The sequence below is a fragment of the Symphalangus syndactylus genome, chromosome 9, assembly GCF_028878055.3.
Source record: "Symphalangus syndactylus isolate Jambi chromosome 9, NHGRI_mSymSyn1-v2.1_pri, whole genome shotgun sequence".
NCBI classification, from domain to species: Eukaryota; Metazoa; Chordata; class Mammalia; order Primates; family Hylobatidae; genus Symphalangus; species Symphalangus syndactylus.
In genome coordinates, this window is record NC_072431.2 from 39564209 (window position 1) to 39578657 (window position 14449).

Consider the following 14449-nt stretch of genomic DNA (forward strand, 5'->3'; position numbering starts at 1 on the left):
GTGGAGACTCTATCATGTTTAAAAGATGATAAGAACAGTTCATTCGAAGAGGAAGACGTCAATTAAATTAGAAATGGCATACGTTTCCAGAGTGGTGAGAGGGAATAGAAAATAAACATAAAGGAAAAGAAAACTTCCTTATTTTCTTGCAGTTTTAACTGTTTAATAGGAAGAAAGGTTGCAGCTGTAACTTTTTAATAGGAAGAAAGTAAAGTGAGTTCTTTCTGATTATATGTTTTCCCTCTGAAGCAGAAAGCAAGATTACTATTAAGTAATGGTGAAAAGAGAGGATGTTGGAGAATGATGAAGAAGGTAAAGAAAGTTGAAAAATAATTATTTCAAATGTCAAAGATACACAATGAAATTAGGAGGAGATGTTGAAGGTCTCCTTGAATCATAAATTTATAATGGTTACAATCTGCCTTGTTGAATGATTATTTCCAGCAGAGTATATCTGCTTGTGGAGGCAAGGAGAAAATGGAAAAATGGAGGAACCCCAACGTAAGTATGGCTTTAAAAGCTAGCAGAAGAAAAGAAATTACTAAAATCAGAGAACAACTGAAAGAAATTGAGATGCAAAAGTCCATACAAAAGATAAATGAAACAAAGAGTTTGTTTTTTGAAAGAGTAAACAGGATTGATAGACTACTAGTTAGATTAACAAAAAAAGAGAAGACCCAAATAAGCACAATCAAAAATGACAAATGACATTACACCCAATCCCACAGAAATACAAAAGATATTCAGAGACTATTATGAACACTTCTATGCAAACAAGTTAGAAAATCTAGAGGAAATGGATAAGTTCCTGGAAACACAAAAACAACCAAGACTGAACAAGGGATAATGTGAAAACATGAATAAGCCAATAACAAGTTCTGAAATTGAATCAGTAATTTAAAAAAAAACTTACCAACCGCAAAAAGCCCTGAACCAGATGGATTCACAGCTGAATTCTACTAGAGGTACAAAGAAGAACAGGTACCAATCCTACTAAAATCTTCCAAAAAATTGAGGATGAGGGGAGGCTTCTCACTAACATATTATACAAAGCCAGCATCATCCTTATACCAAAATCTGGCAGAGACACAAAAACAGAAAACTTCAGGCTAAACTCCCTGATGAACATAGACACAAAATCCTCAACAAAATACTAGCAAACTGAATTCAGCAGCACATCAGAAAGCTAATTCACTATGATAACGTGGGCTTCATTTCTGGAATGCAAGGTTGGTTTGACATACACAATTCAATAGATATGATTCACCACATAAACAGAATCAAAATCAAAACCATATGGTTATCTTGATAGATACAGAAAAGGCCTTCAAGAGAATCCCAAATCTCTTCATGATAAAATACCCTCAACAGGCTAGTCATTGAGGAAACATACATCAAAACAATAAGAGCCATCTATGAAAAACACACAGCTAAAATCATACTGAATGGGCAAAAGCTATAACTATTCCCCTTGAGAACCAGAACAAGAAAGTGATGCCTACTCTTACCACTCCTATTTAACATAGTATAGGAAGATCTAGCCAGAGCAAACAGGCAAGAGAAAGAAATAAAAGGCATTCAAATAAGAAGAGAGGAAGTTAAACGATCTCTCTTTGCTGATGATTATAATTCTATAAATAGAAAACCCTAAAGACTCCACCAAAAGGTGACTAGAATTTACAATTTCAGTAAAGTTTCAGAATACAAAATCAATGTACAAAAATCAATAGTATTTCTATACAGCAATAACATTGTATCAGACAGCCAAGTCAAAAACTCAATCCCATTTACAATAGGCACACACAAAAATGTAATACATCTAACCAAAGAGGTGAAAGATCTCTACAAGGAGAACTACAAAACACTGCTGAAAGAAATCAGAGACAACACAAATAAATGTAAAAATGTTCCACGCTCATGAATAGGAAGAATCAATATCATTAAAATGGTCATACTGCCCAAAGCAATTTACAGAATTCAATACTATCTCTATCAAAACACCAATGTTGTTTTTCACAGAATTAGAAAAGCTATTCTAAAATTAATATGGAATCAAAAAAGATCTCAAATAGCCAAAGCAATTCTAAGCAAAAAGAACAAAGTCAGAGGTATCATATTACCTGAGTTCAAACTGTACTCTATGGCTACATTAACCCAAACAGCATTGTACTGGTACAAATAACAGACACATACACTAATGGAATAGAATAGAGAATCCAGAAATAAAGTCAAACACCTACAACCATCTGATCTTCAACAATGTCACCAAAAATAACTAATAAAGGACTCCCTATTAAATAAATGGTGCTGGGATAACTGTCAAGCCATATGCAAAATAATGAAACTGGATCCCTACTTTTCACCATATACAAAAATTAACTCAAGTTGGATGAAAGAGTTAAATGTAAGACCTTAAGTTATAATAATTCTAGAAGAAAGCTAGGAAATACCCTTCCCAACATTAACTTTGACAAAGAATACATGGCTAAGTCTCCAAAAGCAATTACAACAAAAACAAAAATTGACAAGTGGGACCTAATTAAACTAAAGAGCCTCTGCACAGCAAATCTCAATAGTCTAAACAGAGAGCTTACAGAATGGGAGAAAATATTTGCAAACTGTGCATTCAAAAAAATGTCTGATACCCAGAATCTGCAAGCAAAATTTAAACAAATCAACAAGCAAAAAACAAATAATTCTACTAAAAATGGGCAAAGGACATGAACAGACACTTCTCAAAAGAAAACATACAAGCAGTCAACAAACGAAATGCAAGTCAAAACCACAATGAGATACCATGTCACACCAGTCAGAATGGTGAATATTAAAAAGTCAAAAAATAACAGATGCTGACAAGGCTGCAGAGAAAACGGAATGCTTACACACTGTTGGTGGGAATATAAATTGGTTCAGCCACTGTGGAAAGCAGTTTGGAGATTTCTCAAAGAACTTAGAACCACCATTCAACCCAGCAATTCCATTACTAGGTATATACTCAAAGAAAAATGAATAATTCCACCAAAAAGATGCATGTACTTGTATGTTCACTGCAGTGCTATTCACCATAGCAAAGACATGGAATCAACTAGGTTCCATTACGGTAAAGTGGATGAAGAAAATGTGGTACATATATACCACGGAATACTATGCGGCCATAAAAAGAATGACATCATATCCTTTTGCAGTAACACAAATGCAGCTGGAGGCCACTATCCTAAAAAAACTAACTCAGGAACAGAAAACCAAATACTGCATGTTCTCACTCATAAGTGGGAGCTAAACATTGGGTACTTATGGACATAAAGATGGGAACAACAGGCACTGGGAATCAGCAGAGCTGGGAAGGAGGGTGGGAAACAAGGGTTATAAAACTATACTCTGTGCTCACTACCTGGGTGATAGGACCATCCATATCCCAAACCTCAGCATCACACAACATACTTATGTAATAAACATGCACACGTACCCCCTGAATCCAAAGTAAAAGAAATGAAAGACATATGTAGTCAAAATGTTTAAAGAAAGTAGAGGGATATGAGCAAGGCAAAAACTATGAGCTAAAATATGAATAAATGAATTAGCTAAAATAAACACTTCAATGTCAGAACAAGCAGAAAATGATGAAAAAATATAAAAGAGGGATCAAAATAAATTGAAAATGAAATTGAAAGGAATATGCCTAATGAATATTTGAAAAAAGAATTTAAATAAATGGGAGAGAAAATAATAGAAAATAGGACGTTTAAGCATTTTAAAGAACTAATAATACACATTATCAGTAAATATCAACCAAGAAAAGCATAAAAGGCATATATGTGTGTCTGAAAATATCATAATAAATGTAAAGCTAAATACTAAAACAAAGGAAATGATTTAAACTCATAAAAATATAAAATCCAAATTAACTATAGAGCAGCAATAGATTTTTATCTCCTTTCTTAACACCTTCATGAAATTGATAAATAAATAGATATTATGTTCAAAGTTCTGAGTTAAAATACTTGTCAATTTGGAATTGCATACCTAGCTAAATTATTTTTCACTAATGTGAGCAAAATGTAAATTAATTCATACAAGTAATATAAACGAAGTTTAATTCAATTATTTATATCTTTAAGAAATCTATTAAAAACCTTTCAAATAAAATGCTGTTTCCTATTAAAAATGAAAATAAAAGAGGCAGTAAAGGTATAAATAAAACTAAAACTTAGAACCTAAGATATTTAGAATACTAGTATTACTAAATAGACTACAAGTAATACTAATGGAATACTAGTAATGCTAAAGTATTCCTAAAACTGCATGCTGTGCAATCAGAGTAGGATAAACAAATAAAGACAAACTTATGGATAGAAGAAAAGTAGAGAGGTTAAGTAGCTGCACAGCAAGAAAGGAGTGAAGCTGTGGTCAGAGAGAAAGATAAATGAATTAGTGACTTCAGGGATGGAGTGAATAGGGATGAGAAGGTGAACTAAGTGCAATGACAGAGAAGGTCACGAGAGATGGGATGGTCAAGGAACTGAAGGCCATGTTCTCAGTTATGTCATGTACATGGGCTCTCATGCCACTCAGAACCTTTTAACAACTACAAAAACACTTACTGTGGTATTGTGAATATACTTTTTTTTATTATACTTTTAAGTTTTAGGGTACATGTGCACAATGTGCAGGTTTGTTACATATATATACATGTGCCATGTTGGTGTGCTGCACCCATTAACTCATCGTTTAACATTAGGTATATCTCCTAATGCTATCCCTCCCCCCTCCCACCACCCCACAACAGGCCCAGTGTGTGGTGTTCCCCTTCCTGTGTCCATATGTTCTCATTGTTCAATTCCCACCTATGAGTGCAAACATGCAGTGTTTGGTTTTTTGTCCTTGTGATATTTTGCTGAGAATGATGGTTTCCAGCTTCATCCATGTCCCTACAAAGGACATGAATTCATCATTTTTTATGGCTGCATAGTATTCTATGGTGTATATGTGCCACATTTTCTTAATCCAGTCTATCGTTGTTGGAAATTTAGGTTGGTTCCAAGTCTTTGCTATGGTGAATAGTGCCGCAATAAACATACATGTGCATGTGTCTTTATAGCAGCATGATTTATAATCCTTTGGGTATATACCCAGTAATGGGATGGCTGGGTCAAATGGTATTTCTAGTTCTAGATCCCTGAGGAATTGCCACACCAAATTCCACAATGGCTGAACTAGTTTACGGTCCCACCAACAGTGTAAAAGTGTTCCTATTTCTCCACATCCTCTCCAGCACCTGTTGTTTCCTGACTTTTTAATGATTACCATTCTAACTGGTGTGAGATGGTATTTCATTATGGTTTTGATTTGCATTTCTCTGATGGCCAGTGATGACGAGCATTTTTTCATGTGTCTGTCGGCTGCATAAATGTCTTCTTTTGAGAAGTGTCTGTTCACATCCTTCGCCCAGTTGTTGATGGGGTTGTTTGTTTTTTTCTTGTAAATTTGTTTGAGTTCATTGTAGATTCTGGATATTAGCCCTTTGTCAGATAAGTCGATTGTAAAAATTTTCTCCCATTTTGTAGGTTGCCTGTTCACTCTGATGGTAGTTTCTTTTGCTGCGCAGAAGCTCTTTAGTTTAACTAGATCCCATTTGTCAATTTTGGCTTTTGTTGCCATTGCTTTTGGTGTTTTAGACATGAAGTCCTTGCCCATGCCTATGTCCTGAATGGTATTGCCTAGGTTTTCTTCTAGGGTTTTTATGGTGTTAGGTCTAACATGTAAGTCTTTAATCCATCCTGAATTAATTTTTGTATAAGGTGTAAGGAAGGGATCCAGTTTCAGCTTTCTCCATGTGGCTAGCCAGTTTTCCCAGCACCATTTATTAAATAGGGAATCCTTTCGCCATTTCTTGTTTTGGTCAGGTTTGTCAAAAATCAGATAGTTGTAGATATGTGGCATTATTTCTGAGGGCTCTGTTCTGTTTCATTGGTCTACAGAGCAGAAAAACTGGATATTCTAAAAATCAGAGTGCCTCTCCTCCTCCAAAGGAATGCAGCTCCTCACCAGCAACGGAACAAAGCTGGACAGAGAATGACTTTGACAAGTTGAGAGAAGAAAGATTCAGACCATCAAACTACTCTGAGCTAAAGGAGGAAGTTCGAATCCATGGCAAAGAAGTTAAAAACCTTGAAAAAAGATTAGATGAATGGCTAACTAGAATAACCAATGCAGAGAAGTCCTTAAAGGACCTGATGGAGCTGAAAACCACTGCACAAGAACTACATGATGAATGCACAAGCCTCAGTAGCCAATTTGATCAACTGGAAGAAAGGGTATCAGTGAAGGAAGATCAAATGAAAGAAATGAAGTGAGAAGTTTAGAGAAAAAAGAATAAAAAGAAACAAACAAAGCCTCCAAGAAATATGGGACTATGTGAAAAGACCAAACCTACGTCTGATTGCTGTACCTGAAAGTGACGTGGAGAATGGAACCAAGTTGGAAAACACTCTTCACGATATTATCCAGGAGAACTTCTCCAATCTAGCAAGGCAGGCCAACATTCAAATTCAGGATATACAAAGAATACCACAAAGATACTCCTTGAGAAGAGCAACTCCAAGACACATAATTGTCAGATTCACCAAAGTTGAAATGAAGGAAAAAATGTTAAGGGCAGCCAGAGAGAAAGGTCGGGTTACCCACAAAGGGAAGCCCATCAGACTAACAGCGGATCTCTCGGCAGAAACTCTACAAGCCAGAAGAGAGTGGGGGCCAATATTCAACATTCTTAAAGAAAAGAATTTTTAACCCAGAATTTCATATCCAGCCAAACTAAGCTTCATAGTGAAGGAGAAATAAAATACTTTACAGACAAACAAATGCTGAGAGATTTTGTCACCACCAGGCCTGCCCTAAAAGAGCTCCTGAAGGAAGCACTAAACATGGAAAGGAACAACCAGTACCAGCCGCTTCAAAAACATGCCAAATTATAAAGACCATGGAGGCTGGGAAGAAACTGCATCAACTAACGAGCAAAATAACCAGCTAACATCATAATGACAGGATCAAATTCACACATAACAATATTACCCTTAAATGTAAATGGGCTAAATGCTCCAATTAAAAGGCACAGACTGGCAGATTGGATAAAGAGTCAAGACCCATCAGTGTGCTGTATTCAGGAAACCCATCTCATGTGCAGAGACACACATAGGCTCAAAATAAAGGGATGGAGGAAGATCTATCAAGCAAATGGAAAACAAAAAAAGGCAGGGGTTGCAACCCTAGTCTCTGATAAAACAGACTTTAAACCAACAAAGATCAAAAGAGACAAAGAAGGCCATTACATAATGGTAAAGGGATCAATTCAACAAGAAGAGCTAACTATCCTAAATATATATGTACCCAAAACAGGAGCACCCAGATTCATAAAGCAAGTCCTTAGAGACCTACAAAGAGACTTAGACTCCCACACAATAATAATGGGAGACTTTAACACCCCATTGTCAACATTAGACAGACCGACAAGACAGAAAGTTAACAAGGATATCCAGGAATTGAACTTAGCTCTGCACCAAGCAGACCTAATAGACATCTACAGAACTCTCCACCCCAAATCAACAGAATATATATTCTTCTCAGCACCACACTGCACTTATTCCAAAATTGACCACATAGTTGGAAGTAAAGCACTCCTCAGCAAATGTAAAAGAACAGAAATTATAACAAACTGTCTCTCAGACCACAGTGCAATCAAACTAGAACTCAGGATTAAGAAACTCACTCAAAACCGCTCAACTACGTGGAAACTGAACAACCTGCTCCTGAATGACTACTGAGTACATAACTAAATGAAGGCGGAAATAAAGATATTCCTTGAAATCAATGAGAACAGAGACACAACACACCAGAATCTCTGGGACACATTCAAAGCAGTGTGTCGATGGAAATTTATATCACTAAATGCCCACAAGAGAAAGCAGGAAAGATCTAAAATTGACACCCTAACATCACAACTGAAAGAACTAGAGAAGCAAGAGCAAACACATTCAAAAGCTAGCAGAAGGCAAGAAATAACTAAGATCAGAGCAGAACTGAAGGAAATAGAGACATAAAAAACCCTTCAAAAAAATCAATGAATCCAGGAGCTGGTTTTTTTGTAAAGATCAACAAAATTGATAGACCACTAGCAAGACTAATAAAGAAGAAAAGAGAGAAGAATCAAATAGATGCAATAAAAAATGATAAAGGGGACATCACCACTGATCCCACAGAAAAACAAACTACCATTAGAGAATACTATAAACACCTCTATGCAAATAAACTAGAAAATCTGGAAGAAATGGATAAATTCCTGGACACATACACTCTCCCAAGACTAAACCAGGAAGAAGTTGAATCTCTGAACAGACCAATAACAGGCTCTGAAATTGAGGCAATAATTAATAGCTTACCAACCAAAAAAATTCCAGGACCAGACAGATTCACAGCCGAATTCTACCATAGGTACAAGGAGGAGCTGGTACCATTCCTTCTGAAACTATTCCAATTAATAGAAAAAGAGGGAATCCTCCCTAACTCATTTTATGAGGCCAGCATCATCCTGATACCAAAGCCTGGCAGAGACACAACAAAAAAAGAGAATTTTAGACCAATGTCCCTGATGAACATCGATGCAAAAATCCTCAATAAAATACTGACAAACTGAATCCAGCTGCATATCAAAAAGCTTATCCACCATGATCAAGTGGGCTTCATCCCGGGAATGCAAGGCTGGTTCAACATATGCAAATCAATAAATGTAATCCAGCATATAAACAGAACAAATGACAAAAACCACATGATTATCTCAATAGATGCAGAAAAGGCCTTTGACAAAATTTAACAGCCCTTCATGCTAAAAACTCTCAATAAATTAGGTATTGATGGGACGTATCTCAAAATAATAACAGCTATTTATGACAAACCCACAGCCAATATCATACTGAATGGGCAAAAACTGGAAGCATTCCCTTTGAAAAGTGGCACAAGACAGGGATGCCCTCTCTCACCACTCCTATTCAACATACTGTTGGAAGTTCTGGTCAGGACAATCAGGTAGGAGAAAGAAATAAAGGGTATTCAATTACGAAAAGAGGAAGTCAAATTGTCCCTGTTTGCAGATGACATGATTTTATATCTAGAAAACCCCATTGTATCAGCCCAAAATCTCCTTAAGCTGATAAGCAACTTCAGCAAAGTCTCAGGATACAAAATCAATGTGCAAAAATCACAAGCATTCTTATACACCAATAACAGACAAACAGAGCCAAATCATGAGTGAACTCTCATTCACAGTTGCTTCAAAGAGAGTAAAATGCCTAGGAATCCAACTTACAAGGGATGTGAAGGACCTCTTCAAGGAGAACTACAAACCACTGCTCAATGAAATAAAAGAGGATACAAACAAATGGAAGAACATTCCATGCTCATGAGTTGGAAGAATCAATATCGTGAAAATGGCCATACTGCCCAAGGTAATTTATAGATTCAATGCCATCCCCATCAAGCTACCAATGACTTTCTTCACAGAATTGGAAAAAACTACTTTAAAGTTCATATGGAACCAAAAAAGAGCCCACATTGCCAAGTGAATCCTAAGCCAAAAGAACAAAGCTGGAGGCATCACGCTACCTGACTTCAAACTGTACTACAAGGCTACAGTAACCAAAACCTCATGGTACTGGTACCAAAACAGAGATATAGACCAGTGAATATACTTTCAAAGAGAGAGCATTCACAATAGTAAAATGTTCACATTTGATATGGTTTGGTTGTGTCCCCACCCAAATCACATCTTGAATTGTCACCTGTTGTGGGAAGGACCTGGTGGGAGGTAATTGAATCATGGGGGCAGGTCTTTCCTGTGCTGTTCTCATGATTGTGAGTAAGTCTCATGAGATCTGATGGTTATTTTAAGAGGGGGGTTTCCTGCACAAGATCTCTTTACCTTCTGTCATCCATGTAAGATTTGACTTGCTCCTCCTTGCTTTCCACTATGATTGTGAGGCTTCCCCAGTCACATGGAACTGTAAGTCCAATTAAACCTCTTTCTTTTGTAAATTGCCTAGTCTCAGGTATGTTTTTATCAGCAGCATGAAAACATACTAATATAGTAAATGGATACCAGTAGAGTGGAGTGCTGCTGAAAAGATACCTGAAAATGTGGAAGTGACTTTGGAACTGGGTAACAGGCAGAAGTTGGAACAGTTTGGAGGGGTCAGAAGAGGACAGGAAAATGTGGGAAAGTTTGGAACTTCCTAGTGACTTGTTGAATGGCTTTGACTGAAAGCTTGATAATGATACAGACAATAAGGTCCAGGCAGTCTCAGGTGGTCTCAGGTGGAGATGAGGAACTTGTTGGGAACTGGAGCAAAGGTGACCCTTGTTATGTTTTAGCAAAGAGACTGGCGGTGTTTTACCCCTGTGCTAGAGATTTGTGAAACTTTGAACTTGAGAGAGATGATTTAGGGTATCTGGCAGAAGAAATTTCTAAGCAGCAAAGCATTCAAGAAGTGACTTGGGTGCTGTTAAAGGTATTCAGTTTTATAAGGGAAGCAGAGGATAAAAGTTCGTAAAATTTGCAGCCTGATAATGCAGTAGAAAAGATATTTCCATTTTCTTAGGAGAAATTCAAGCCAAATGCAGAAATTTGCATAAGTAATGAGGAGCCAAATGTTAATCCCCAAGACAACAGGGGAAAATGTCTCCAGGGCATGTCAAAGGTGTTTATGGTAGCCCCTGCCATCACAGACCCAGAGGCCCAGGAAGAAAAAGTGGTTTTCTCAGCCAGGCTTAGGGTACCCATGCTGTGTGCAGCCTAGGGATTTGGTGCCCTGTGTTTTAGCTGCTCCAGCCATAGCTGAAAGGGACAAATGTAGAGCTCAGGCTGTGGCTTCAGAGGGTGCAAGCTGGAAGCATTGGCAGCTTCCATGTGGTGTTGAGCCTGCGGGTGCACAGAAGTCAAGAACTGGGGTTTAGGAACCTCTGCCTAGAATTCAGAGGATGTATGGAAATGCCTGGATGCCCAGGCAGAAATTTGCTTCAGGGGCAGGGCCCTCATGGAGAACCTCTGCTAGGGCAGTGCAGAGGGAAATGTGGGGTTACAGCCCCCAAAGAGTCCCTACTGGGACACCACCTAGTGGAGCTGTGAGAAAAGGGCCATTGTCCTCCTGACCACAGAATGGAAGATCCACTGACAGCTTGAATAGTATGTCTGGAAAAGCGATAGACACTCAACGCCAGCCCATGAAAGCAGCCAGGAGGGGTGCTATATCCTGTAAAGCCATGAGGGTGGAGCAGCCCAAGACCATAAGAACCCACTTCTTTCATCAGCATGACCTGCATGTGAGACATGGAGTCAAAGGAGATCATTTCGGAGCTTTAAGATTTGATTGCCTTGCTGGATTTTGGCCTGTAGCCCCTTTGTTTTGGCCAATATCTCCCATTTGGAATGGCTGTAATTATCTAATGCCTTTACCCCAGTCGTAGGAAGTAACTAGCTTGCTTTTGATTTTACAGGCTCACAGGTGGAAGGGACTTGCCTTATCTCAGATGAGACTTTGGACTATAGACTTCTGAGTTAAAGCTGAAATAAGTTAAGACCTTGGAGGACTGTTGGGAAGGCATGATTGGTTTTGAAATGTGAGGACATGAGATTTGGGAGGGCCCAAGGGTGGAACGATATGGTTCGGCTGTGTCCTCACCCAAATCTCATCTTGAATTTCCATGTGTTGTGGGAGGGTCCCAGCGCGAGTTAATTGAATAATGAGGCCAGGTCTTTCCTGTACATTTCTCATGATAGTGAGTAAGTCTCATGCCATCTGATAGTTATTATAAGAGGGAGTTTTCCCGCACAAGCTCTCTTTGCCTGCTGCCATCCACGTAAGACATGACTTGCTTCTCCTTGCCTTCCACCATGATTGTGAGGCTTCCCCAGCCATGTGGTACTGTAAGTCCAATTAAACCTCTCTCTTTTTTTGGTAAATTGTCTAGTCCAGGTATGTCTTTGTCAGCAGCATGAAAATGGACTAATACAACATCCTAAGACTAAAACTTGGGCACCATCAGTAAAAGTGCAAATGGGAACTAAATTAAGGCATTTTCCCCTGGATTTTCAAACCACTTTGAGTAATGATGATTGTTTGTATAAATTATCAAGAGTTTTTGAGTGTCACTCAATTTTATTTCCTATATCATAAATCTTCATCAAGTGTCAGCTTCTTGAAGCAAGTATATAAGAGAAAAACAAAGATCAAGCTTTCTCTCTCCCACTTCCCTCTAACCTGCCCAACATCTTTTATAAAAGTAGAAACAATTTTATGAGTATAAGGTATTACCCCTAATCATAATTGTACAAGCAAGTATATTACAATAATTAACTTAATAAAAACAAGAAGGATTCTTACCAAAAGAAGGTGACTCCCTTCCATCCTCTAATCCTGAATCTCTTTCTCTGTCTCTCTTTCTGTGTTTATGACCACGATGCCTGTGACGTCGATGGCTTTTTCTTCCTCCCAAGGGCACATGTACTCCAATAAATAGTGTTCGATGACCTTCATTAGGAAGCAAACCCACAAATTAAACTCTAAATTATTCCAGGGCACAGATATGATGATTTACATGTTAATGGAGACTCAATTAAATTTAATTCAGCAAGTCATTTTTGATGTTTATGATACATAAAGCTTGGAGCTTGGCACCGTCTTTTGGCATTTTACCTAATTAAGTGTACCATAGCTCTATCACAAATATGTATAATACTAATTATTTGGTTAAATATTTTGCAATCATCACTGTCTTTATAATCTCTATGTATCTATTACCCATGCTTAATTATACTCTTCTCATTAGAAAAAAAAAAGTTTTATCTTCTCTCTACCTTCAGACAATTGTGTTATCTCATCAATTCCCTTCCCTTCACAGTTAAGTGTTTTTAAAAAATCACTATCTCTAATAAAACAGGTTTTGCTAAGATCTATGTTAATGCCAAATCCTACAGAGGTTTTTCTGTTTTCCTATTTCTATATGTTACACTTGATATTGGCCACTTATTATACTTAATAAAAGTCCCAAGACACAAGAGTTGTGACTCTGGCATATTGTTATAATTGTTCAATTTTATTATTAGCTATTGTTAATCTCTTACTGTGCCTAATTTATAAATTAAATTTTATCATAGGTATGTATGTAAATGAAAAACACAGTATATATAGGGTTCAGTACTATCTGAGGTTTCAGGCATCTTTTTGGGGTCTTAGAATGTATCCCCTACAGATAAAGTGGGACTACTGGAAAAAGAAATGAGCTGTCAACCACAAAAAAGACATGAGAGAACTATTAATGCATATTGCTAGGTGAAAGAAGACAGTTTTAAAAGCTACATACTGTGTTATTCCAACTATATGATATTCTGGTAAAGCTAAAACTATAGAGACAGTAAAAATATCAGCAGTTGTCAGGGCTTCAGGGAGAAGGTATAGGGATGAACAGGTGGAGCACAGGGCATTTTTAGGGAAGTTAAACTATCCTTGATACTGTAATGCTAGATACAAGATACATGTCATCAAACATTTGTCCAAACCAATAGAACTGTATAAAACAGAGTGAACCCTAATGTAAGCTATGGACTTTGGTTGATAATAACCTATTAATGTTGGTTTATCAATTGTAACAAATTACTGCACTAATGTAAAATGTTAATAAGAGAAGAAATTGTGTGCAGCAGGGAGAGGAAATATATGGGAACTGTCCGAACCTTCTGTGCTGTATTTTTATAAACTTAAAATTGATCTAAAAAATAAAGCCTATCCAAGAAAGTTAATATTGGTAGCTATAGAAAAATTTATGAGGAAGCAAAAGTACAAGCAAACAAAGGGATATTCGTGTCACCAAGTAGATTATGTATAGGAGAGTGTTGTATCAGGGACAAAACCTCTAAAGAAAACATTAAAATACTAGGTTAAAAAAAATTCTTACTTTCTCAAGTGCCAAAGTATACAAAATATTATAATGGCAATACTATGGATGAAGGCTTATGTCCCCCTGAGGTTTATATTTTAAAGTCCCAACCCCATATGTGACTGTATTTAGAGAGAGGGCCTTTATAGAGGTAATTAAGGTTAAATGAGGCCGTAGGAGTGGGGCTGGATCCATCCAATTAGTGTTCTTAAAAGAAGAAACACCAAAGAGCTACCTCTCTTGTTCTCTCTCCAAGCACACAAAGAGGTAACACAATGATGCAAGGAGATGGTAACCACCTATAAGCCAAGAGAAAAGTCTTCAGAATGAGACCGACCTGGCTAGCCATCTTGATCTTAGGTGTCCCAGCCTCCAGAACGGTGAGAAAACACATTTCTTAGTTTAAGCTGCCCAGTCTGTGGTATTTTTTTCTGGCAGCCCCAGTCAACTAATACAGCAAGGAAGGCCT

At 37.4% G+C, this 14449-nt stretch overlaps 1 protein-coding gene across 10 annotated transcripts in view; it reads right to left on the reverse strand.

Moving 5' to 3' along the window:
* Nucleotides 1-14449, reverse strand: part of SLC4A10 (solute carrier family 4 member 10) — a 448737-nt gene that overhangs the window by 247610 nt on the left and 186678 nt on the right. For all 10 annotated transcript variants that reach the window (XM_063609461.1, XM_063609460.1, XM_063609457.1 and 7 more), the window contains one exon: nucleotides 12429-12575. In XM_063609461.1, the coding sequence (XP_063465531.1) occupies nucleotides 12429-12575 (147 nt within the window). The remainder of the gene's footprint in view (nucleotides 1-12428; nucleotides 12576-14449) is intronic.